The 27,313-nt window shown below is 43.6% G+C and overlaps 1 protein-coding gene across 3 annotated transcripts; it reads left to right on the top strand.

Moving 5' to 3' along the window:
• The first annotated feature begins 72 nt into the window (after positions 1–72).
• Positions 73–27,062, top strand: abi3bpa (ABI family, member 3 (NESH) binding protein a). Of its 3 annotated transcripts, XM_030081679.1 has the most exons (21): positions 73–495; positions 7,320–7,499; positions 7,867–7,935; positions 8,041–8,173; positions 9,859–10,040; positions 10,273–10,319; positions 11,833–11,881; positions 12,358–12,429; positions 12,636–12,713; positions 17,376–17,564; positions 18,488–18,553; positions 21,367–21,459; positions 22,143–22,262; positions 22,637–22,726; positions 22,832–23,041; positions 23,574–23,679; positions 24,547–24,626; positions 25,299–25,328; positions 25,484–25,642; positions 25,763–25,885; positions 25,967–27,062. In XM_030081679.1, the coding sequence occupies exons 1-21, from the start codon at positions 399–401 to the stop codon at positions 26,080–26,082; spliced, it is 2,289 nt and encodes a 762-aa protein (XP_029937539.1). In that variant the 5' UTR covers positions 73–398; the 3' UTR covers positions 26,083–27,062. The 3 variants fall into 3 exon arrangements, with proteins under 3 accessions (XP_029937539.1, XP_029937541.1, XP_029937540.1); XM_030081681.1 differs by lacking the exon at positions 12,636–12,713; XM_030081680.1 differs by lacking the exon at positions 18,488–18,553.
• The last annotated feature ends 251 nt before the right edge of the window (positions 27,063–27,313 follow it).

Here is a 27,313-nt window from a genome sequence, read left to right as displayed (position 1 = left end):
TTCTTCAGTCTCCTCCCTCCTCTATAGAGGTATAGATGGTGCAGAAGCAGCCTGATGCGTCCAGAAGCCCAGTCCAGTGAGCTGCACTAGTCCTGAGAGCCACCAGCTCAGAGAAGTAGTCCAGCCACTTCAGACAGCAGCTGCAACACAACCAGACCTGCCAGACTCTCCTCACCACCTCCCTCGCTCCCCTGCTCGCCCTGCACTCACCCTGCTGTCAAAGATCAAATCACCAAGGCAGTGCTGAGTCATTTCCTCCCTCTTGTTTCTGTCTTGGTGAGGTGCTTCTCACTCCTTTTGTGAGAGGTCCTCTGAGCTGTGCTGAGCTCATCCACATCGCAGCATCAGCCACAGCAGCAGCTTGTTGCACCTGAGACTCAGAGAGCACAGTGGCGGTGATGATGCAGCGCTCGCACACCTTGCTGGTCCTCATCCTCATGGTCTTCATCGCCGGCATGGTTCTGTCCGGCCCCTCGGCTGCTCGCAGAAGCAGAGGTAGGTGATACTTATTAGTGTTACTGACATCTACGGAGATAAACTTAAGTAGCTCAGTGACTAGCAGTGTTCAATTTCTAGCCCTGGTTCTTTCTTTGTGATATTTAAATGATCTTCTGTGTGCGGGGTTCCTCTGGTGCTTTAGATTCCTCCCACAGGCCAACGACATGCAAGTCAGGAGGCTTGCAGACTCTAAATCCCCCATATATGTGACTGTGAGTGTTACTGTTATTGTGATCTGTGTCCGCTCCGTGATGGACTGGCGACCCTCCAAACTGTTTTCTCTGCCTTCTGCCCGATGCATGCTGGGATAGGCCCCAGTCCCCCTGTGATCCTCCATAGGCATAAGTGGAAAAACAGTGAATGAATGAATGAATTTCAATACCATATGTTGTGACGCTGCCGCTGTTAGTCAGGTGGATTGGATTTGCTGCAGATGATTGTGAAGGTATTCATCAAGACAAACATATTTAAGACATAAAAAGGAGGGGAAAGAGGTGTGGGGGGGAGGCAGTGATATTGGGCAATGTTTGAGCAAGCATATTGTGAGGTTTTTTGTTATTATAAGATGTAATGATAGGGGAAGATCTGAGTGAGGAAGCAGCTCTGACTGGGTGTTGAGGAATGGGATTATATTGCTGGGTTGAGTGGTTTATCAGATTGAGACAGTGGTTGGTTGATCATTTGTTTACGAGGCTGTTTTGCACATACTTTTGTTAAGCAACTGTGGTGAAGAATGAAAAAAAGACAAACATGTTTAATTTCTATCTGTCATAAAGTTTGTCTTGTGACAGATGTTCTATGTTACAGCTTGCATATCTGACCTGTGACCGTCTGTGGCCATAATGTAGCTCCTCCCCGTGTTTCCCAGACACTTGTTTTGCGTGTCCAGGAAACAAAGCAAGCTGTGCCCTATATCACTGTTTTATGTAGCCCAATGTGTGTGTGTGTGTGTTCACTGTTCATTGTGTGTGGGAAGTTTCATCCCCAGGCCCACCTGCCCGGGGACTCAAACCCATATAGATTTGGAGCTGTGTGAGCACTGCTTTTATAATCCATGTGGTTTATCAGCATTTTGCTTATATGAGGTGGGCAGGCACAGAGAAATAGGTCAGTCAGGGTCTACAGTGTCTAATGAAAGTGTTTTCAGGTTGGGGGAGGGTTAGGGGGTCAGGCTTGTAGACAGCCTGGTGGGGCGGCTTTCCCAGAACTGTGCCCATAAGACAGACAATCTGTCTAGTTTATAACTTAGCTAATTACTTTAATTCATTGCTTCTGGCAAGAGGCCTTTTATTGTTTCAATAAAGATGCATATTACAGCGCTCATTAATGGATTTACGTCAAGCCACCTGAAGAGAGACTTTTAATTTAAACCAAAGATGTATTGTAGCCTTCTAATGAAAACCTTGTATCTCCATAATATGAACTTTTCAGGGCTTATGAAAAACAGCCTTCTTGTTTTTTGGTTTATGTGGTGGGTTTTGAAAGGGTTCCACATGATCAACAGTGGTAGAATTTTCTCATGCCGCAGATGCAGATGATCACAAATAGTTAAGAGCTAGAAAACACAGCGTGCTGTTGTGGTGTATTTCTATCCTCATTTCAAAGGTAACCGCACACTCCTTCATCTCCACAAGCAAGTTCGTTTTACGAGCGTGCCGTAAAGGATAACAGATTCAACCTTAATAGGTGGATAAAGCTGTATTTATGTATGTACTGTACTTCTATCTCTGATTAGGATTCTCAAAACAGTCTTGGAAAACACCATATTTTCCACAAGCGTTATCCATCTTGTCTCATTATCCCACCTGCTGAGTGCTCACACACATGCACACACACACACACACTAGCTCCCTACATCACAGCCGTACTGTTTTCTGTGAATTAAAGTTGGGCGCCCGTTTGAAGACTGTGATGGTAATAAAAGTGATTTGAAGTGAGCACAGCTCAGCCTGCATGAAGAAGCAAGCACAGTGGAAAAGGTTGGCTCCTAAATGGTTTCCAGCGTGCAGCTAGCTGAACTTGGCTCGCAGATAAATCACAGTGTGCAGCTTTGGGAGCCTGATAAAAGACTGTATGTGTATTTTTGCTCTGGGAGGACAGTTTAAGGTCTGTATCTCTGTGTTTGTTTTTGGATCACTCTTTTAGATGGAAATGTGTTACGTAATGATACCGGTGTTGCTTACGTGATAGAGATGCATGTGTGTTTACTTTCGTGGGTCACAGTTTTAAGATTATTTTGTTAGGTCAGATTTGATAGCTCTAAGAATTTGCTGACGATCTTTTCTTTCTTTCTTTCTTTCTTTCTTTCTTTCTTTCTTTCTTTCTTTCTTTTTCTTTTCTTTTCTTTTCTTTTCTTCTTTTTTTTTTTTTTTTTTTACTGCTGCTTATATCCTAATTGCATTTTTACATATTTCACCCCTTAAAATCAATATGACACCTATGAGTCAGTTATCATGTATTTGAATGAGTCGAACCACGTGTAACTTAAGTGAATATTTGCTATCAGGTCACTCCAAATAACACATGTCCTGATAACTAAGCTCCCCTAACAACATACAGTGGTGCCAGTTAAAACATGGCCTCATGTCCTGTATAGAGTAATGATGAGAAGGAATTATGTCGGAGGAGGGAGACAAGGAAAAGGAGAGATAAGATGGAATAATGACAGCATATGGGAGGACAAGAGAGATGAATTTAAAGGATTTCAGGGAAGCTGAAAAAGGGTCAGCGAGATGGAAAGATGGCTGGCGACAGATATGGGACAGGAGAGACTGACTGAAGGAGGAGAGGGATGTGATGGAGTTGCGCCACAGGGGAAGGGAAAACAGCTGTTGCTCAGTCGAATCTGACAAGAGAGAGATATAGTGTGAGAGCAGGGGGACCAGCGTGGAACCAGCCAAGGCAGGGGGGAATGTGGGAGTACAATCCCAGGCACGTCTCTTCCCCACTGGGGTAGCGAGGTGAGAGCTACCACCCCCTCTCTGTGAGCCAGAGAGGCGTGATGCTTCCAGCTGAAGATGGGGTGAAAGAGGCGTGCACTCTGTTACAACAGATATTAGGTAGATATAACTTTGGCTAAATTATTCAGGGTATTCCCATTAGGGATAATATAGGTCAGTTTTGTTGTTGTTCAGAGAAATGGGCCTTGGGAAGTGTCTCTTGTTTTCGTCCACCAGCTAAATCATTTCAATCCCTCCCCGCTCATGCTGGCAAGGGGCTCAGTGAGATTTTTACACTTCATCACCTTAAATGAAAGTGATTGGTTTACCAAGGATTATAAAACATCTCTGTCTTTCTCTCTCTCTCCCTCTCTCTCTCCAGCGTGGGGCGCCAAGTCCCTCTCCATCTCTCCTGTCCCAGGACAGAAACCTGAGAGGCCAACATATGCCAGAGCTGTGTAAAATCACTCTGAGGCTCTAAGCTGTGTGCACGCAATGGCTTTGTGTGTGTGTGTGTGTGTGTGTGTGTGTGTGTGTGTGTGTGTGTGTGTGTGTGTGTATTTTGGGAGCTGGGGGCTTTAGTCAACTTAATGTATTTTGTGGAATATATGGAAGTTTGTGATATATGATGCTAGACAATATACTGGTACAGTTTACAGAGTTTTTATCCTTATTTGGTCAGTGGGACTTACAGTCAGCTGCTATGTTCGGTTGTTCGGACTCAACACAACCTGACATGACTTCATTATTTTGTGTCACTTCCATCCACCAAAACTACCGCATTAATCTCAACAAAAAGAAACAGTTCTTTTCCATTCCATACTTGTGTGATTCAAAACAAAACAAGCCTTGTAGTCGTGTTCCAGGACATTTGAGGCTTCGCTTTGGATATTTATAGTTCATTAGTTCACACATAGCCTCAATGGAAAGTCCTAAGATGATCTCACTGTATTTATTCTCAGAGCATTTGCTTCAATGCCCTTCTCCTCATCTTCTGAACCAAAACAGGACAGAGGATTCATACGAAGACAGTGCAGCTTGTGAAAGCTGCCGAGGGAGACTATACTTTGGCAGAATGAGACAGCAAGGTCTAAATCAACATGTAAAAAGCCACACACTCACATGCACACACAAAAATGTGTATAGACTGTGCATATAAACACAAAAATCTCATTAACACTGAAATGAAAATTGCCTGTGATTCTCATTGAAGTCTGCAACAGGCAGGGTGTGTTGATCTCATACTCTGACAACCCTATTAACCTACTCCCTCTCCCGGAGGACCATCCATCACCGCTGATGAGCCAAGATTGTCTCTCCATAGCCCAGTTGCCTTCAGTTTGTATTTCCAGTTGGTCTTTCCAGTAAGAGGGTGTTTCTCCGTTTCAGGCCAGGAGGATCACGCTCTCTGGCTTTGAGTTCAAAACAGCACGAGTGAAAGGATGAAGTGTTGACTGAGTGATGTGGCATTGTTTATTGTATCATCTGACGCGGTTATTGGCTGACTCCTGGCAGATTGATGAATTTGCTGTTACTGTAATTGCTGATAGATTGGTTATATTGCTGTTGAGCTTATCCCATAAGCATCTCAATGGGAATGCTTAATGTTTTTCACTGCAATGAGGATCCTTTTTGTGATTAGTGAAATATCCTGCAGCTTTGCTATGCAAGAGAGCACTTTAAAATGCTCTACATTTGACTTGGAATAGGTTTGACCAGCTATATACTCCATCTATACCAGAGTGGAGGAAACAACTGCTTATGTCATGGTGTATTTAGTGAAGGAATTCGTCTCCACTGTAATACTCTCATAGTACAAACTAACATATGCATGCCCTGATCTCGGCAGATATTTCTACATCTTCAGCCTGGGGATATCTCAGGGATGTACAGAGATGTGCAACTGTCGTAAATGTCATCCAGATGATTTTTATTAAAACGCTGATTTATTGTGTATCGTTGTGTAATAGGATTTTTGTAGCTCTAAGGAATTCCCTGTGATGGATTGGTCATAAGGGCAAGCTTGGAGTCAGTCATGGCTACATGCTGTTAAGTGGGTTACTCATACGGTCTTGACAAGAGATAAATACATACAGAGCTTTGGCCTCCAGCCTCAATGAAGCATTTACTTTCGGGTCATGTTAACTTCTCTTGTTACCATGGAAATGAACCCCATCCTTTAGGTCATGAGGGAGGAAAGTTATCTTGTTATGTCAAAACCATTTACATCATCGTTCGTATGACAAACACGCTACGATCTCAAATAATTTGATGCGGGTATGTACACGTAAACACGCAGACATGTGCCTTGGTGACTTGATGACTTGGCAATCTTTTCTGGTTAGCGCCGTCGATCGTTTGCCTTTGTAGTTGATTGATTATTGGGCTTGTGACTGGATCGTTTCCTAAACCTTTATTCATTTTACTCTGGAAATACTGATAAGTCTAACAGTCCCTGAACGGTGTGTGGGCCAAATGGCCAGGCTTTGGACAGGGCTGATGTGGGACTGAGCCAGTGTTTGCTTGTATTGGAGTTTTAAAAGTGCTGCCAGAAATTTGCTAATGCTTCATCCACTCAGAGCCTTGTTCCTTAGAGTCGGTCCTGCTATTGTTTGATCGGAAATATTGAAGGATAGAAACAAAACAAATACAGTTTTGATAGGAAACACGCAACTGGAAAAGCACGAGAGTATTTTCAAATCCAGGGGTTCCCCCCTCTTTCACTGTCTGTCTCTGTGCTGGCCTGTGGCAGCTGCTGGCATGATGCCTCAAACAAAGTTCCACTATTTCATTTAACTCTGAAATCTGAGCCAAGGATATGGGCTGCAGTTAATACAGTACAAGCCACGATATAAAAACAGAGCATTGCTTTAAGCTCTATTGTCGAAAGTGGGATAAGATATTCAAATTCGCCACTCTCTCACCTACTTCTGATTTGCTCCTTTCTGTTTTTGCCTTTAAGACTTTGCCAAGCAGCTTTCTGCAGTTTGCGCTCTAACACACCATGCTGCAGTCATGATGTCACGTCTCTCACTCAGTAAATACAAGTCAGGTTTTCAAAAATTGCCCTTGAATAGTAAATACCAGCTTGTCTGTAGCTTGTCAGCGCCCAGGATTACTCTGGTGTGTATCCTCATCTAACCTCTGGCCCCAAACACTGGGGATTTGGACTTGGGCTGACTGTACTGACAAGAAGTCAAGTCTGGCAGGGAACCTCGAGTTGCTTGGAAGACGATTTGATTGGTTGGAGTACGTGTGCGAATGGCTTTAAGCGTTTTTCTGTTTTATACTGTTTTCTGGTCATACCGACGCAAGCTTGCTGCTGGCTTACCTGACTTCTGCTTCTTATAACAAGTGTTTACAGGTTTAGTTTTACAATGACATTAGGCCCGTTTCAAAGCCACTTCAGAGAGTCGAGACATACCTTGTGCCCACTAACACCTCATAGAAGAGGCAACATACGTAGTTTATGATGCTTGTAAGTGTCAGATCCTTGATTTTTGCTCTGTCTATAAAAGTAATGTTCTCACAATAAAAATGTGTTCTTAGGCACCTCTGTCCGTGTTCTGAATGCTTAATACAATCACCGCTATTCAAAAAACTCGAACATTCACTAACAGTTATACCCCAGTAGACCAATTAAACCAGTCAGTGAAATGCCATTAGCTGTCTGCTTTGACTGCATGTATTCCTAAGTGTGTACCTGTGGGAGAGTTATAGGATTGTTATGGCAGAGGAGATGGCGTTAAGTGTGCAGCCCGGCAAGGTGCGGATTATTAGAGTCGATTCATATACATGCACTTTGCCTCACAAGCTATTCGTTCTGTGTCGCCAAAAACAGACTTTGAGACTAAGTGGAACAATGTGTCTTGTCCTCCCCAGTGAGACGTCAGAACATGAAGGTGCGTATCAACGCCACAGGAGACACCATCGTGATGAAGTTTCTGCGTCCCAACCCGGACACCAAGCTGGAGGGCTACATCCTGGGCTACGGCAGCAGCATGTTCTCCAAGCAGTTCATCCAGCTGCCTGAGAACGGACAGCCCTATGAGACTGAGATCGGTAGGAAAGACTGTTTACGTGTTTGTACATTTCACAACCATGATATATTCTACCTCCGCTGTGAGACAGAAGAAGCGCAGTGCGACGACACATGTGTGCATAGATTTCGATCCAGTTAGTCATGGCTTGATTCTGGGCCTCCCTGAGAGACAGCAGCACATCTGTGCAGGCTCGGCGTGGACCGCTCCAGTGTCCCTGTCCTCCAGTAACAACCCAGATCCTTATTACTCTCCTCCGTGCCTCTTGGCCCCAGCCTCTTGGCCTTTAGCCTCAGCCTCTCATGTGTCATGCCCTGGTCTGTTTCATGTTATCACATACATTCATTCCACAGAGCTAACCTCTAGTTTGTCCCTGTGCTTGTTTTCAGACGCCGAGCCCAAGTACCTCATCGCCGTCCAGCCCATCCCAACCAATGATGTGAAAAAACAGTGCACAGGTAGAAAAAAAAATAAAGTGATATACTTTAGGGCAAAATGAAACATGAGCACTTGGGTATAGAGGTGGATATGGACACTGAAGTGAGTTGTTCCTCTCCCCTCAGGTAAAGTGGAATTGGAAAAGCCACTGCATTTGGTCATTGGGTCTGTGACGCCCACTTCAGTGCTTCTGTCCTGGGGCACCCTGCTGAAGACTCCCTATGAGGGCAACATCATGAATGATTGCCTTGAGGATGGGTGAGCTTACACACTCACACACACCTGCACATACACATCCAAGCTCACAGCAATAGGTTGGATTTATGTGACACATATATGACTTACTTGTTACTCGTGATGTTGCTATTCTATCCAGAGGTGATCCCTGTCGTCAAAGTTGTGGCTAATTGTCTGATTGAGTAGGTAGCGGGGTGAAGAGCAGTCAGCAGGGTCTGGTGCTTGTCAAACCACACACACACACACACACACACACACACACACACGGATGTTTAAATCATCTACAAGATGCAGCAACAATGTATTCCAATGCATATTACTCCCATTAGACTGATGCCATAGATCTTGTAAATATCTTGCTCATTTAAGAGTGCAGCTGTATTACTTCACACTGGAGCCTGTTTACCTGTCAGTTCTGCTGACAGAAGTTCCCGGAGGGAGAAGTTGCATAGTAATAAACTGGCATTATTCAGAGAACCAAACAGTTTCAAGACATAGTGTCAGTCTAATAGAGAAGATAAGCCTCATTGATGCATTTTGTTGTGAATGGTTTGCACATTCTTGGCAAGAGTTTTTTGGTTTTGTTTTTGTTTTGCTTAAAATGTTACAGTATCTATTCGTGGACCCTGGTAACTGCTTTTCATTTAGCTGTGTGCTCACTCAGACAATTAGCCACAACTCTGACCATGGGGAGAGTCTCTGGTGATAATGTCCATGTGCTGATGTTGGCAGAAGTGAGTAAGTTATACTATCATACCAGTGAGCGTTGGCTAAGTCAGGGTAGTTGGATGGCCTGTGAGATCTTGTCCTCACACCAGTGAGTGTTCCTGTTCTAGACATTTGCTGGATCGTCATGTCACACAGCAGAGACAGAGAGACAGGGCAGATGCACAGATGTGCCATAAGAGCAGTGAGTCACAACAATTCATGAAGATTCATTTTCAATCTTTCCATTTCATGTACACTGACTGTAAAATAGTTTAAAACAGATGGAGGACAGATGAGTCACACACAGGCACATGCAGGCACCCACACATGCATATACACTTGAGTGTACAAACACACACACACACACACACACACACACACACACACATGGACACACACACGTGCACACACACTCACAGTGCAGAGAATCTACCATAACTTGGTATAAACAGTATACGACTCCCTTAAGCCTCTCAGGTTACTGAGCACTGGAACAGGACAGGGAGTGCACACAGGTGTTTAGGAGAGGAGTCTGCCCACACAGCAGAAGTGACACACATTTCCTCCTCTCAATCAGTGGGGAAAAAAAATTTGGAAAAGCTTGACTTGCCTTGCTTCCTGGAATAAATCCTGTTTTGGTTTCATATCTATTGTTTCCTTTGAATGAGGAAATAAAAATCAAAACACACACTGCTCCTTTTGCAACAGTTAGCGTTAGGAACTCACAGCCTGACTGGACAAGTCTGCACTTCAAGATGTCGCAATGAAACAGTCGGTGACTTGTTAAGATGGAAATTTCTGCAGTGCCATGAATACATATAGTGCAGTTTTTATGGCTTTTTGCATGGCTGGCCTGAGTGGAAACCTCAGCCAGTGTTTGTGCCACATACCAGTTGAGATTTACTGAGGTGCTATGCAAAAACGAAGGAAATAGTTAAATAAGCTGTGATATCCGTACAATAGTCTGTATGTTCTGTTTTGCTCTGTCTTTGGTTCAGACACTACACCGTGCGCTACCGTGAGAGGACCAAGAAGTGGAACTATCAGACCTGTCCGACCAGTGACACCGTCATTGACAACCTGAAGCCCAACACAGCCTATGAGTTTGGGGTCCAGCCCAACTCTAAGGATGGCAGTGGAGCGTGGAGCATGCCGGTCATTCACAACACCAACATGGGGGGTACGCTACCTGAGCCGTTGCTTCTAGGAAACGTCAAGTCATGCACTGAACCAAAACCATCTTTCTGTTTACTTAGCATGGGCTCACCACTGAGTTCGGCTCTCATTCTATCAAGAATCATGATCCGCATGTTGAGCAGAGCATGTTTGAGATGTGGTTTTAATTAGTTCCATGTCTTTGTATTAGTTCCACCATACTGATTTGTTTGCATTTTTTTGTATTGTATTTCCAGAGAAGCCCATCCAGAAACCCTTTAAACCACTTCCTGTGAAGCCTATGGTATGTGTTGGAAACTTTCATTTTCAATTTCTTTGAAACTTTTACAGCTAGTTACAGTTACTACAAGGGATTTTTTGTTGATTTTTGTCAAAATATAGGCTTGTTGTAGTAATCTGGGGAGACGTTCAGAACCGGTTATACAATATGCCAAATGAAATGAGCATGGAAAACAAGTGGCAGGGGTGAACAGGTGCTCTTTCTTTTCTTTCTCAAAATAAATATTTAGGGAACACGATGTATTTTGTACAAGCAGGAATATTCTTTAGAGACTTAGTGTTGTGTTGTGTGCTTTAGTGAGTGTATGATGGTATCATGGTTTTTTGCATCATTAATTTTCCATCCAACTGCTGAATGGAAACAGCATTAGTGGAGCCAGAGCTGACCAAGCCAATAGAGCAGTCAGTGGCTAGCTAACGTGTGGAGTGGAAAAAAAAAAAAAAAAAGAAACAGAGAAAAAGAGTTGGAGAGCATGAAGGGAGAAAGGTCAGCGGTGTGGAGGGGAGTTGAGAAGAGAAAGATGGAGGGAGAATTGTTGGCGATGGTTTTCTGACTGTGCAGTGCTGTTGGGTCACGTGCGCCTGGCCCCTCACTCATAAAACACCACAGCTGCTGAGCATCAGCCACAACACTGGCACTTGCAGAGGGAAACTTGGCATAACAAGCAGCCCACCAGGGAGTTTACGGATTCGACATGGAGTAGAAGGCTGCGGAGTTATGTAACATGGAGAAAGAGACAGAGAGAGAAAGATGCATAGGGGACAGGATGCCAGTTTACAAGATGGATATCTGTACATACTTATAATGTACGGTCACCAGATTTTTGGGAGCAAATTTGGGGACATTTGTGATTTACTGACAAATATGAAATACAATAGACATCTCTTAAATGCTTTTCAAAGTCTTTCACAAGAATTAAAACACAGGAATTCTGAGGATGATCCAGCATCAATGACCTGACATTAAAATATATCATTTTAATAATTATAAATATAGATTTCTTATCCATTTTCATTCTTCTTTGTAATCTTTAGTTTGTTTTTTCATTTTTTTTTTGCAAATGTTCTCATGCTGTGTTGCTCATTTGCTAATCACCTTTTGCTCATCTTTTTGAACAAAACGAGGTCCAAAGTCTGCAAACTGACAATCTGTCTTCCACTTTTGTGCTTGTCAGCTATGAACAAAATGGAAAAAATCACACTCCTCATAACACAAAGTCTTAAAGGAATATACCCTTATTTACAAACAGGATAGAAATCTTTTGTCTTGAGATAAAAACTACAAATCACAAGTCGTCACATGGCGATACCAGTACTGTCCAGAGAGGGGCAGATTCTGGGACATTTCCAGGGTGCACTCCAGTCGGGAAAAAGCATAAAATCAGGGAACTGTTCCCTGAAAATGGGGATGTCTGGTCACCCTATTATAATGTGATGTGTTGTGATTCACCTGTTTATGACAAACTTTGACTAATAAGTGTCTCCTTCCCATTGTCTCTTTGTCTTTCTCTTGCCAGAAACCCTTCCTGTCATCTCCGCGTTCCTTCCCCTTTCCTTCTCGCCATGGTAAGCCAATTGAGACACGCCTTTTGGTCAAACCCACTGAGCCACTGAGCCCGGTTTAATACAGCACCAGAATTTTTACAGCATATTGTGATTTATCACTGCTCAGAAATGTCTGTTTCAGCCCTTCTCACTGACCCCTACTTTAAGACTCAGCACTGGAAAATTTTTAACTACATTATTGATTTATCGCTTCACAGGACCTCATCACGTACAGTCCGACTGCAGTTTCACAATATTAATTTTGCCGATTTATTGCAGGTGACGAGGAAAGCTGTCTTGAAATAGTTTGTCCATGATGACATGCAATTAAAGATTGTGAATCAAGATATGTCATACTCAGTGTTTCCGTGTACAGGCCAGTACACACTACAGGTTTAACTTAACATAAGCTGCCTTTTCACGGACCTTACAGGATATCTTCAGTGTCCATGTGCTGACTTTTTGATATTGATCTCAGCTCCCTTTGTCGTTCTCAGTTCCTCAAAACAGGACCCAGGGCAGACTGCCCCTCTTGATCTTCCAGAACTTAGCCCCAAAGACAACTCTTGGTAATGATCTTTGTGATCTATAGCTAAGATCAGAGATTTTTGCAGGTCAAAAATGCTCTTGACCTTACCTCTGACCTTCCTATCTGACTTCTCCTCTTCTGTCTGTCTGAAAATCTTTGCTTTGTCCACTCCAGTTTTTCTCATTACATTCTGTAGGTCATATGAACCTTTCTCCCAGTCCTCCTAATGAATATTATATTCCCCAGCTCCACCCCCAACTACTAAACAGGATTCTCTGTCAACCCCCGGACCCACAATTCCTCTGGCCGCCAAACAGCCTCTCGGTAAAGAGTGAATTATGATATTGTTTTCCATATAGCTTCATAGCACTCAGCCTGGCTGTGTGCAATCATAGGCTTTGCCGATTGGATTCTGGAGTTTGTCTTGTTTTTTAAAGAGCTGCATGAGCAGGAATGGCATGCTCTGAGTAAGAATTTAGACCCACCCTGTGGAAGCCAGCTGATGGTGTCAGATATTTGGATAAGTATAAGGTAGGTGGCCTTGGCTGCATGGCATTTCATTGTAATTCAGACAATGTGGCCACAAGGTTCTGCTATGTTTGTCAGTTATTTCTGTACATAACTGGTTGATTTTCAAGATAGAAATCACAGACTTTCATCATGGGTCATGAATCAATTTTTAAATCACTAAGGCCACTGTACTAGACAACAGTGCTGAATGGCAGTCACTGGTTGTGAATGCTATTCATCTACAGTAGAGTAACCACATTTCTGGCTCCTGTTCTCACTCTCTGTGGGAGAATGGCCATTGACCAACACTGAGAACCTTGTGTGGGTGCTGCTGTTTCACGCAACTCATCACAGATCAGTCATATCCCACAAACTGTCCACTGTATTTCTCAGCTTTCCTGTGTCTCTCATGTCTTTGCCATTTGTCCATCCGTTCATGACCCTCTCATCCTCACATGAATCCATGAGATCATATATATGTTCACTGTCTGTGTCCTTTCACTGTCAGACATTTTCTTTCATTGTGGATGTTTATTCATAGCCATTTTACTGATTACAACCATGAGGCTTTTGCTTTCAGCCGGGCACAACTCAGAGGGTCTGCATGACAAAACTGCATGTAACCAACAGTCTTCTCTCCAGCAGGAACTAAGCCGTGTCTTTTCTTTTCTTTTTTTTTTTTAATATATTGCCTTTCATCTTGTCTTATCTTCTCATTGTCGTTTGTCCCCTACTCCCACATTTTTTATTTCAATGGTACATTTAATAAGATATACCCATTTTTTTTTTTGCCACACTTGTTCATTTTAGTATGAAGGGGGCAAACCAAGGAAATAATTACTTAATGATTATTGCTCTTGGTTGGTTGGCCAGTTCCATTGAATCACCATGTTCCATACACAAAATATTCTATACAAGAGCACACTGGAACATCAGGTACTATTTACTATTACACCAGAGACTCTTGTAAATGTAAGAACAGAGGTTTGCAAGAGTCAACACGGCCTTAAAGAAGTACTGAAGGCTGGGAAGGCCATGTTATGTATTGCTTTCTCTGGTTTCCTGTTCATTCTCTCTCCTTCCCTCTCACTCTCTCTCACTTTCTCTCTCTCTCTCTCTCTCTCTCTCTCTCTCTCTCTCTCTCTCTCTCTCTCTCTCTGTGAACCCAACAATTAATTTGGAATGGTGATCCATCAACAGCCATTAAACTATCATGTCTTGCAGCCTCAAGAGACTGTGATTGGATTTGGATGGTCACACTCACAGGTCTGATGGGCCTGGTAGCTGAGGCTGTGTATAGTAACACGGTTGTTACACTGCAAACAATTCCATATGGGCTGCTTGCCTTTGAAATTGGATCAGTTTTATCACATTCATGCCAGGTAGAAATCAGCCTTTAACTTGTAGTTTAGTCCAGGATAAGCTCTTTGAGATCTGAAGCCAGCAGCTGTTGGCCAGCACCTCTGTTATAATTTCTATTGTACTCCATCTCTCTTCATCTCTTGCTTAATAGTCTTTTAGATAAGCTTCAGTAAATAATATAAACATTGTTTTGCTTCATTTTGTGTCAGAGCCTATAATACAGAAGATTATATTTTGTAGTGTATTTTACAGTACAGTACAATGTGCCATCATGGCCATGTTTTCTCTTTCTTGCACAACCCAGAAAGAGGAGAGCCGTCCAGATCTGTCCTCCCTCCTTTCCTGGATGTCCCTTTAGCTCCCAAGCTTCTCCCTCCTCTGCCCATTCCCACCACCATTGCACCTATGACAGTATCCCAGACAAATGGAGAGAAGCATGGGGAGCATGCCCCAGTGCAGGCTCGGCCCCGACCACAACCACGACCGCGACCACGTCAACCTCAACCTCAACCTCAACCTCAACCTCAACCAAAGACCCAACCCCAACCTCAAACACAACCTCAGCTAAAGACAGAAAAGCCTGAACCTAGGCCCAAGCCCGAGACTCAGTCTCAAGCAACAACTCAGCCACAACCTCAACCAACGTCCCAACCTCAAACAATGTCCCAACCTGAACCCAAACCTAAACCCCAACCCCAGCCTCAAGCAACAATCCAGCCCCAACCTCAACTGCAACCTCAATCAAAGACCCAGCCCAAACCCAAGCCCCAGCCCCAGCCTCAAGTGACAACCCAGCCCCAATCTCAACCACATCAATTAAAGACCCCATCACAGCCCCAGCCTAGACCAAAGACCCAGACCCAGCCTCTGCAACCAGCGACTCAGCTCCAGCCACAATCTCAATCAACAACCCATTCACATCCTCGGCTCCAACCCCAACCCAAGCTCCAGCCCAAGCCCCAACCACAGCCCAAGATCCAACCCCAACCCTTGCCCCAACCACAATCTCAACCAAAGACCAAGCCCCAACCTCAACCAAAGCCCAAGCCCCAACCTCAACCAAAGAACCAATCCCAGCCTAAGATCCCAAAACAACCTCAAACAGACACCCAACAACAACCTCAGCCAAAGCCATATCCGCAAACCAAGCACCAGCCACAACCTCAACCAAAGACCCAACCCCAGCCTAAGATCCAAAAACAAGCTCAAACAGACACCCAACAACAACCTCAGCCAAAGCCACAACCCCAACCCAAGCACCAGCCACAACCTCAAACAAAGGCCCAACCCCGGCCTAAGATCCCAAAACAACCTCAAACAGAGACCCAACAACAACCTCAGCCTAAATTCCAACTGCAACCTCCAGAGACCCATTTCCAGACCAGGCCCAATCCCCGACCACAACCTAAACCAAAGACCCAACCCCAGCCCAAACTCCAGCCACACCCTCAGCCAGAGACCCAGCCCAAGCCCAAACCACAACCACAACCTGAGCCAAAGGCCAAAACCCAGCCTGAGCTCCAACCACGCTATCAACCAGAGACCCAGCCACAACCAAATACACAATTGCAGCCTAAGCCCCAACCAAAAACCCAACTCCATCCTAAGTCTAGTCCACAACCTCAACCAGAGACCTATTCCAAGTCTCAAATACAACTTCCCACAAAGACCAAGCCACAACCTATACCCCAGCCACAGCCTCAGGCTAGCGTCCAACCAAAGACCAAGCCCAAGTCTCAACTACAACCTCTACCAAAGATCAATTCCAAACCTTTACTCTACCCTCATCCTCAAACTAGCTCCCAACCTCAGTCTCAACCAGAGGCCCAGACCCTTCCCAATCCCCAACTTGCACCCCAGACACATCCTCCACCTAGACTCCAATCACAACCTCAGCCTGGGCCTCAGTCTCATCCTCAGACCAGGACACATTCTCTGCCTACCAGGGTCACCCCAAGACAGCCTGTGACTTCGGGTAAAACCCCACTTTTTCCCATTAGCAAATCAAAATCAATTTTAAAGTAAAAGTAAAATGATATTTTAAAGGGGACATGTTTTCATAATCTGTTTTGTGTGTGCCATGAGACACTGGCAAACTTGTCTCTTACTTGAAAGACAAGATTGGTGTTAAAAACCACAAGCACCTAAAGATTATCTCCATTTAAGACAAGCCATCACCACTGATCTTTGCCTATGAGTACCCTCCCCTCCAAAAACACTTTCGTCTGCCCCATTAATCAGCTGAAGTAACAGCATTTTTATGAACATACCCTCTTGGATGCCTCCACTTAGGTGTCATGCAAATTGTGGCATACTTTGGTATTGTCTTCCAATTAGAGTCCATAATTGTCTATTCACCAAGTGTGAGTTTACTCTCACATTCAGAAGGCATTTCTTATATTCAAAAATACCTTTCTATGCTACATTGTAAGCCATAACAACTACATCTTCTTTACCACCTTTACAGAGATATATTAAGATGGACATTTTTTATGAAAATCAGTAGAACATGCCCCCTTTAAAAGTCAAGTATATCTTTAGATAAATATTCACATAAATAGAGATCTTCAGATAAATAGAGTTTTCTTCCACACAGCTCCTAGTCCACCAGAAGAGGGCAAGCCTCTGCCAAGACCTGCCCTGGCTACAGAGAAGGCCAGTAGTAACAATCAGGGTAAACATGATGACAAGTTTGTCCCATTACCATTTCTGTTGTCATCAAGCCACATGGAACCCAATGCTTTCTGTGGTACTTCCAACTGTCCATCAAACCATTGGATGAACACACTGCTTCCCCATTACTCCACCTCCATCCTGCCACCCTCCCCACACCACTCCACCGCATCATTACTCCTGCCTCTATCTTTGCCTCCATTTTCAGCCCAGCACATTCACCCCACCCCTGACCATTCACAACCAGAACAGCCCAGCTGACTCACAGTTTCAAATTTTCATTTATTCTGTCATTTCATTCTTCATTTCATTGTCTGCTCTTGCACATTTTTTTCCACTGATGTATTCTGTCATTTATTCCATCCAGGTAAAGCTGTCCTGCTTGGCACTGGATTATGCTTAACTTGTCAAATTGCCCCCCTCTCCTATCTGTTTATCTAGGTACTGGCATCCAGAGATCATCCACTGCTGGAGTGCCTCGTTCTACCATTAGTTCATCAGTTACTCCAGCAGCCAGAAACATCACGCTGTCTCACACCAGGGTGTCTCCTTTTTCCAATCCTAATAGCATCAGACCATTCTCTCCACGCAGGCCATCCAACTCCTCCCTCAGCTCCATCACACCTGGGGGTAATGGAGCACTCGCCTCTTCTTCTTCTCTTTCTGCTCCTGTTATGACTACCTCAGATTATCCTCAGACAACCATCACTCTGGGTGGCATGGCTCCTGATTTAGCACAGTGACAGAGCACATTATGCTTCAATGTGTACGGTTATCTGAGCTAAACACCAAACCACTGTCTGCCTTTGCCTCTGTGCAACGCCCCTCTGTATTTTTTTTGCTTCCTCTTATAGTCCAGATTGTAAAAAATTCCATTTTGGCAAAAAAGTACAGCTCCATGGACAAAAGGTACAACTCAGTACCTTGGTTTTTCACAGTGCTTATGTCTCCCACGCAATTGTGACCTCTGAGGCCCTCCTATTTGGTGTGTATTTCACACCTTTACCTCGAAGAGCAGTGGCGTCTCTAGGGTCAGGATCGTTAACATGATTTACGTTCCCTCTTGCTGGCCTTGTGGGATGTCTGGCCGCAGCACTGGCTAGGACACACCACATTTACACCAGGCATGCCAAGCCAAGCATTCTGCAGCCAGCACCCCGCCACATCCAGTCTCACCCTGTCTCTCTTTTGCATACATACACACTGCACAAATTCCTCACACAAAAGAGTTAAAGACGAATAAAGAGTGAGGAAAAGTCAAAAGATCAATTTTATGCTTTCAAGTCATGCCAATGCCTCGTGTATATCCACAACATCTGTAAAACCAGGTGGTTGAAAACACAAACAACTGTCCAGCTGTATTTTCACTGACAAAACATTGAGTATTTAGAGGGAAATAAAACAATCTTTCTTTTCTTGACCTTCTACTCCTTTGGTTCATCCCCATTGCATCACATTCCCCGTAGTGTTATTTCCGTGTTAGTGTTCATTTGGCATGTTGACACAACAGACAAGCAGATACTTTATAACAGAACCTCTTCTCCCTTCTACAGCCGATGGGGCGCATCATAAGGGCCACGCTCTTCCCAAACCTGTGGTGTGGCCCAAAGATAAACCTGGTAAAGACAAACCAAAATCATCACCTTTTAGTGTTCCTCACCCACTAACCTAAGAGGCACTGTTATGTCCTGTCCTATACAGACAGACTGACCCGTGCTTTTGCCACAATCATCTTGTGCTCTATTATTTGGCAGCTTGTCTGTCTGTCAGTATGAGTGTCCATTCTTGGTATTTGTCGTTCAATATGCAGAGCATCTATACTTGACTGAGACTGAAGTCAAATATTTTATTCTTTGTCACCAGGTGTTTGTCAAATGCATACCTACTACACCTTATTAAGTCTACTGCACATATTGACCTGCAGTTATTACCACAACAGACCTAAGTAAGTCATATCCAACTACTTTTAATTAGTTTGAAAATGAGCTTTAGACTGCTCGGAGTGGAGGTGATTGTGGTTTGTCCCTTTTGGTCAATCACGCTTGTTCCATTCTGGCAGGCTCAATTAATCACAGAAATTGAATCCATCTCAAATAGTAATGCAGCCCACGTCTGGACCACATGTATTGATGGTGACACTCCTCTCACTCCTTATTGTTTGGACTTGTGAGGGGAGGTTGTGCTTCAGTCCCATGTCACAGCTGGTGTGTGTTATTTCTGGAAACTTGGATGGTTTCAGAGGTCTTCAAGGAGTCGCAAGGCTCTCTGGAAGCAACTCTACAGACAAAAAGTACACTCATCTTGCCTGCTGCCCTATACACATATCCAAACATACTGTAAAATTGCCAGTGGACTGTAAGGCCGTCTAAAGGCTTTGCAACCATTTGCACTTTTTAATAAGATGAATCAACACCTAATATATGAAATAACTCATTTACTGCAGCCTTCATGAAGTGTAATGTTATAACATCAAAGGATTTTTAGTCATGCATTTATTATTGTTATAATTGCTTTTTATATCAAACAACAGTCTGCTATTCTATACAAAAGAGGGGGAGCAAAATGTGCTTTTGGCAAAAGAGAATTAGAGTGTGTCTTAGACATTTTTTATAGACCTCAGAATTGCGCTGGCATTTCAACTTGAATTCGTTTCAACGCCTTGCTTTCAGTGGACTGCAGGTGTGTAATGGACAGTGTCCATCCATGAATTCTCAGTGTGTGTTGCAAAAGCAACACTCCCAATGACGTAAAACAGTGGTATGCATTTCTCTGAGAATATTTTTCTGGACTGAAGGTAAATCTCTGTGTTTCCACTGCGTATACTTTCACATTCTCACCTAGATACGAGAGTATCTGACAAAAACCAGCGCTCATACCGCTGCTCCTGTTTTAACTCGTGGATCAGAGCTAGATAAACTATGCAGCAATGAGGGCTTTGGCACCCCAGAGATTCAGCTTTGGCAGACCAAATGCACCCGCTGTAGAAACTGCAGAACGTTGACCAGATCGTATTGATGGTGACGTCTCATCCCTTGCCATCACAGTGCCATGGTTCTTAGCTCATTTCCTGCATAACGTCAGTCCTTTGAAGGTCTACAGAGACTGTCACTTGTTCCTGCTTTGCTTACGCCCGTCTATTTGTGTGTCCTGAGACTGGCATTTAAATTACTGTGAAACCATACGTGTGGCTTTATGTCAGCATGTGCTTGCCATTAGCTGATGGTTATACCTTGTGTGAGCCAGAAGCGTTCCAAAAAATATTCTTAGTGTTAATCAGTGAGACTTGTTGGCAGATGTCATCTCAGTTTTTCTTGATAGCTTCAACTCGTTCCTCTTGGGAGTGTATGCCAGAGATCACAGATCTATTTTTTAGAGAGGGAGCCACGGAGAGGTCAGTTACAGCGGGGTCCACAGATTGAACAAGCCAATAGAAATATTTATGAGCTGTCTTTGCCTTGATGGATAGTTTGGATGATTGTAGGGTCTGGTGGAGAGAATGACCACTAATGACTCTTTGAGATAAGAGAATGCCAAGTGAGGATGGGAGGGACCCTCCTCGACACTGTTCTCAGGAAAATGAATCCAGAATCACATAGGCTGGACTCATTTAGCACCTCGGATATGAAACATGCAGAAGAAATCTTGCGTGCCGTAGCTCCCAGAATGCCTCCTCCTCTTTAAAGAGACTCCTCACATTTAGAATTGAGAGTTTGACAGTTCATATATAATGTCTTCATTACAAAGTAGCCTGTCTTGTTAAAGCTCCCTCGTTCCCTCTGTCAAAAAACTGAAACTGAGTAAAACTAAGCTGGTCTCAATCTCATAGCCTGGGTTATACTTTGTTTCATGAAATTCTCTTTGGAACAGGAACAATACGGTGCCTGTGGAAAATGTGGCTTGGATTTATATGAGAATTAATTGAAAAGAGTTTTTTTCATTAGAGATATATAGGATCAGATATTAAAAAAGTTATTAGGCCTCGCCACCTTTCTTTCGGGATCTACATATGATTTTTAAGTTCCCCTGATTGTGATTCTTCGGGGAGTTTTATGGTAAATGGTTAAAGCATGGATTTATAGCTTCAAGGTTATTAAAAGTAGGCGATGGTTTTCATTAGTCACAGTCACAGACCATGGCATTGCACTGTGGCGGCAGTTCACAAGTGACTTTTCTGCATTTCACATTCAGTCTGTCTGGCTTTTATGTCATCTATTGTTGCTTGTATTCTGTCTGTGTTTGTATGCTGTTGCTTATTTTCCAGCACACAATGTGACCGCGGTCCTCTGCACTGCTATGATTTCTTCCTGTTTACAAAACTATAAATGTGACATTCATCCACAAATGCTGCACTATTACAATAAGTGACAAAAAAAAAAAATTATTTTCAGTGTTACATCTCTTCTTCAATGTCGACAACCATTCTCTGTTTCAGCTGTAATTCCTAAGCCTGCAGGTTCCCCTGTAATTCCACGTGCTTCTCCTGTCAACAAGAGACCCAACCAGGTGGGGGAACCTGGTCACCATGGTGAGGGCAACAGCGACCACTGAACATGGCTGTAACTTGTTCTGTTATCACTGTTACCCCAGCAAGCCGTGGGGAAGACTCCTTTACACCACATTTAAGCATCTGTCTTCTTATCTCATGTTCTGCAAGTACAAATGTGCTCACAACTGTTTAAGCGATTTGCACTGCAATGTACATTGCATAATCTTGCACAAAACCGCATTTGTCTAAACATTACAGCTCTTCTCAACAGGCATTTTTGGCTGAAGCTTTTATCTGGCCTTCTCCCCTTCTCTCTCCTCCTCCCTACCCTCCTCTCTCTCTGTCTCACAATCTCTCTCTCTCTCTCTTCCGCTCTCTCTCTCTCTCTCTGATACACACACATACACATTTTTTCATTCTCTTTTCTCTCTCTTCAGCTCCACGTGTATTTGTGTGCATGCAGCCATTGGGTTTGTGTTAGTGTTTGTGTGTGTGCGTGTGTGTATCTGCAAATGCATGGTTCTGAGTATCTGTGCGTCCCTCGGTGCCAGCTACTATGTTCTGGCCGACCCCTTTTCCCCTTTAAAGAGTTCAAAATTTGTTACGCAACAAGCGATCTCTGATCTTTCAGCAGCCAGGAAGAGGACCCTGAGTTGCACAGCGGGAATGGCCAAAGCAGATGGATCAGAGCTGATCTCGCTCTTCTCTTATTCTGTCCTTAGATAAACCCATGGACCTTAAACAGGGAGACAAGGAATCCATCTTGAAGCCATTCCCTCTGGTCACAGCCAAGCCCAAACAAGAGCGCAAGCAGACAACCACCTCTGCCCCAGCATTCAACAGTATGAGTTACATTAATGAGTATAGCTGCTACCTGGTTTCATACCTGGTTGCTGAGTATCTATATGTTAACTTGACAATGAATGTGAGAGCACAAGTGACTGGAGCAGCATTTGAGTCCGAGTAAATGCATGTAAGGAGATATCGGTGCTGTGGTGGGCCAGTTTTACAGTATGCATGTGTGACTATTTCTATGTATGGTGGAGAGACGACGAAAAAAAAGTAATAGAAAGAATGAAAGCATGAATATAGGCCAGAGCAGGTGGTGGCTGGCCATTAACCTGGGCCAGAGCAATAAAAACGAGGACAAAGAGAGCAGCCAGAAAATGCTGGCATACCCAACTAACCTCATCCCATCTCTCCCGTTTCCTCTCAGGCAGCCGCTTTGACATGTTTGAAAACTCCTCTATATTCAGCTCTTTGCCTGCGTCAGAGGTAGACGCCATGGGCAAGAAGCGGTTCGTAGGTAATTAATTATACTATATTGCAGATCATTTCGATATAAAGGTGTCACACAGAAGTTGTAAATGCAGCACTGAGGTATTTCAACTCTTGTCTTACCTTTCCACAGCTCCCCATGTGATCTACAAGACAGATAAGAAGCCGGATGAGCCGTGCTCCATCACCTCCTCCCTCAGTTACTTCCCTGACGAGGAGGGCGGTGAGCAGAATGTGACCGGTCCGCCTCGCGTGCCGCCCTCCAACCTCACTGTGGTTACAGTCGAGGGCTGCCCGTCCTTTGTCATCCTCGACTGGGAGAAATCAGACAATGAAACAAAAGGTACACCACGTGCAATGGAGGTGGTGAAGTTTTACAGTGTAAAAAAAAAATGAGTGAATCCACTGACTGAGCATGTGTTTATTTTGTCACTGAAAATGAACACTCTTATGTGGAGGTTCAGCGAAACCGTGTTTATAAAAGTAACAACGGGTTTTGTCATGGACAAGTCAAAACCTGTCAAGATAAAGAGTTTACGGGATTCTGTTAAAGCGTAATGAGTCTGTAATGTATTATCGAACTCCATCTGCGCTCAATCATGCTATGTGTTCATATAAAGTAGCATGCTGTTTGGATGCTCAAGGCCATGTTTGTAAATGCAGCCTTGCTGGACTCATCCACAAATCTCTGCTCTGTCTTAAATTTTCACATCGCTCTCGTTAAAATGTCATGCACTGTTGAAACTGGTGTTTTGTAGTTTAACGTTGCACTGCTAACATATTAAGGAGTTTGTTGATGTCCAGTTGTTCATCGTTAAAATGTGTTTTTGCGGTGGTAATAACACCACTGGGGACTGTTTCTGCTTCTTTGTCAGAGTATGAGGTTGTATCGAAAACTAAAGGGCCCAATGGAGAGGAGGTGTCCATACTGACAACCAACCAGACACACACAGCTGTGGAGAATCTCAAACCAGAGAGCAGGTAAATAACTCACAAAAATAGAGGAAAGACGTGGCCAGACATGATAATGGCTGCAGTTTTTTTTTTTTTAAAGAATGCTAGAGAAATGAAAAGCACTTGGGTAGCAATGCAGGAAGAAGGACAAACTGTGTGTGCAATCCCTCGTATGTGTTTCCATTGTTCACCAGCAGTTCTTCAGCTTGAAAGCAAACACCAGGTTTATATTTGCATAAGAGCGTGCATATAAACTTTAACGCTTGAACCACACCAGCAACGTCCTTAGTACACCTCGACAAGAGTATTAAATAGCCAGTGAACATATTTTTACAAACACATTTTTACAGGCTGAAATCTCTTGTATTCTCGAAGCCCTTGCAGAGAATCAGGTTATTTTTTTTGTTCTATGCACGCAGAGAATGGCAAAAGTAAGACAAAAGATGAGTAACGCTGGGTGGAGTCGGTCACTGGGTTTTTAATTACTCTCGGTTATAGCGAGCATCTGGAGTCTCAGGACTCACCAGAACCTTCCTTTGGGCTGGGTCTGCTGGCCCAGCAGAGGGTTGCCAAGACATCTGAACATAGCACATGGAAGAATCATTAGTTTTGTGTTGTGTGCATGTGTGTGTGTGTGTGTGGTGACCCATTGTCAAGGCTGTCTAGGGCATAAAAATATCAAGTGTCTCAGCTCTGGAGAGGGGAGGAATTCAAATTTAAAACGGCACAAAGTTAAGATTACAGTGAACAACAGCAACCGAGGTTTCTGTTCCATGCTTTTCGTGCACATTTGGATTCTTTGGACATTCCTTCCAAAGTAAAATCACGTCTGGGCCAATAGGAACTGTAGGTAGTAGTAAAATTAATTGTTTGCCTCTCATTTTTTCCTCTCAGTTATGAATTCAAAGTGACGCCAAAGAATGAGTTGGGATCGGGACCCTCCACTGACCCCGTCTCCTTTAGCACTGAGTCAGGTAAGGCTTACACCCCGCCTCCCCCCACCGCACATCCACTGAACCATGCCAGAGAAAATCCCTGATAACATGTGTTTGTTGTTAAATGTGGGATTAATTAGTTGTGAGCTGAAGCCACAGCTTTGCCGTTGTGTATGTTGCTAATTTTCAGGCTGTGATTAGCGTAGGTTAGACTCTCAGAAGGTGAGCAATTACGCAGTTGTTAGCGTAATGATTTCAGCATGGCCTCTTGATTTCCAAGGCTTATCTGGCTCTGGGGCCTGACTGAGACCCAGGGGTTCAGTCCGCTCCCCAGACATTTCCCAAGGTGCATTACACGTGCACCTCCCTGTAATGGTGACAGAGCACTTTGGTGAATTCCATTTGAATAAAATGGTTGCCGTTGAGCTCATTTCACACTGATTAAGATGCACAACTCACATTTCACTTGTGATGATAGCACTGGCAGGGGTAATGCTTTAATTAATTGGCCTATTGCCTTTGTGCAATCAAAGCCCAGTCTTTTGGGTCTAAACACTGTTAATGTTGGGGCCAGTTGGGCTGTAATACAAGTCAGAGTTTATGTAGCACTACAAATCAAGATGTTCCATGAGCGTGATGATTTTAAGTTCCTCTGATGATGTGATTCTTTGCAACTCAACACTTCCTCTCCACTTCATCTCCCGTCTGCAGCGGATCCGCGAGTGAGCGAGAATGTCTCAGGTGAATGTTTGAGTTTTCTCTATTTATCAGTGCGTCTCGGCCAAATGAAATTGTTTTAATGATGAAGCCTCCCTTCTTTACACAGCAAAGCGTTTTGCGTGCTGTTTAAATGGACCACATGGATTAAACCTTCACCCCTATTATCCATCTCACAGGAAAAGATGCCATCTGGACCCAGTTCCCGTTTAAAGCCGATGCCTACTCGGAGTGCAATGGAAAGCAGTATGTGAAGAGGACTTGGTACCGCAAGTTTGTTGGCATCCAGCTCTGCAACTCTCTGAGATACAAGATCTACCTGAGTGACTCACTTAACGGTAGTTTGCTCATTAATGTGTTAACTATTATCTGCATTTTAAGATTTCAACATTTCAACATGTGACCGTTCAGTTTCTAATGACCATGCACCCAAATTCCCTTCCTTTCCACATCCACAGGGAAGTTCTACAACATTGGAGATCAGACAGGGCATGGTGAGGACCACTGTCAGTTTGTCGACTCCTTCCTGGATGGACGGACAGGCACCCAGCTCTTGGCTGACCAGCTTCCCAGCAGATCAGGTATTTCTGATGCAACCATTCACTTATCCTTTCAGTTCTCACTTCACGTAGGCTCATTGATTCTCTGTCTCTTTGTACCAGGGTTCTTCAGAGCGATGCGACAGGAACCGGTCCACTTTGGAGAGATTGGGGGGAAGTCACATGTCACATATGTGGGATGGTACGAGTGTGGCACGCCCATCCCCGGGAAGTGGTAATACCCTAGAGGTTTATCCAGGAAGCTAAGTGAAAGGAGGATGACCTCCTTGGTGGTGAGGAAGAGGAAGAGTTCTAGACGCCTGACTGGGCCTGAAGGGAGGTGGGCCTCTCTTTCGTGTTACCATGGACACTGTAGATAGGTCTGTCTGTTTGACGTCAGCCTACTCTTCCATGTATGAACCTGTACAGGACATTAGGTGTCACATAGCTCTTTGAGTGAATTTGTAATATCATTGGTCATAGTTTCACTATTTATCAACCATGATGTCATAATACAGAGAAATGGATGCTGGGGATTTTGACTGAATCAAAATCTTGAATATGATCACAGAGAAAATGTTGGGAAGCTGGCTCCCAAAATGTAATAACTTGTATGTTATTTATCAAGGGATTGTTAATGAATATTCTGTGCGTCTTCTGTCTTTTGAGATGAGACAAGCAAAAATGTTTTTTACTTGCATGGTAGTGAACATACAGATTGGTCTTTTGTACACAGAAAAAAACAGAAGTCAATCACTAATTTACTGTACAGAGTATGTAAAACACCAGCATGCAAGTACACACACAGACATGCAGAATTGACCTCAAGCAAGAGAAAAAAAAAAAGAACGAAAAATGTGTATGTGTGCAAATATATTCAAGGATACCTTCTGCTGGCCCTAAGGGATTATTAATAGTTGCAGTTTGCACAGTATAGAACTATTGATATATGTATATGGTGTAAAAACTAAGTGAACCACATATCATGGCTGTTTTTTAAGCAGGGACGTGAGGTAAGAATTGCTTCAGCCAAGTTACAAGTAGAAAACGCTCAAGCCCTTAGGTTCCAAGGGTCACTTGGAACAAACAGCCTCCTGCTGTTTTTGAGTCCTTAATGTCCTCGCTGTCTTCAATTTAAGCTTGTCCTATGCCAGTACTTTTTACACTTCAGTTGAAAAGGACAAATTGTGCTGCAATGTGGCAACAGCAGTTTCAAGCAAACGACCTCTGTAATCTGTGCTTTAAGGAGTTCAGATGTTACAGTATATAAAGTGTACATAATGCTTTATGGTGGCTATCAATTGCCAAAAGAAATCTGTGCTTTATCTGACATGACTGCAGTTGAATTTTTATATATATAAATATTTACACTATATTTTCAACAATAAATCCTGAGAATGTTTTTTACTGATATTCACTCCATTCATTCCATTTTCCCTCAATTCCTAGCATGTGTTAAGTTAGTATCTC

This window comes from Myripristis murdjan, chromosome 21 (assembly GCF_902150065.1).
Source record: "Myripristis murdjan chromosome 21, fMyrMur1.1, whole genome shotgun sequence".
Classification (NCBI taxonomy): Eukaryota; Metazoa; Chordata; class Actinopteri; order Holocentriformes; family Holocentridae; genus Myripristis; species Myripristis murdjan.
The sequence above is the reverse complement of the archived record's forward strand: the minus strand, read 5'-3'. Positions and strand labels throughout refer to the sequence as shown.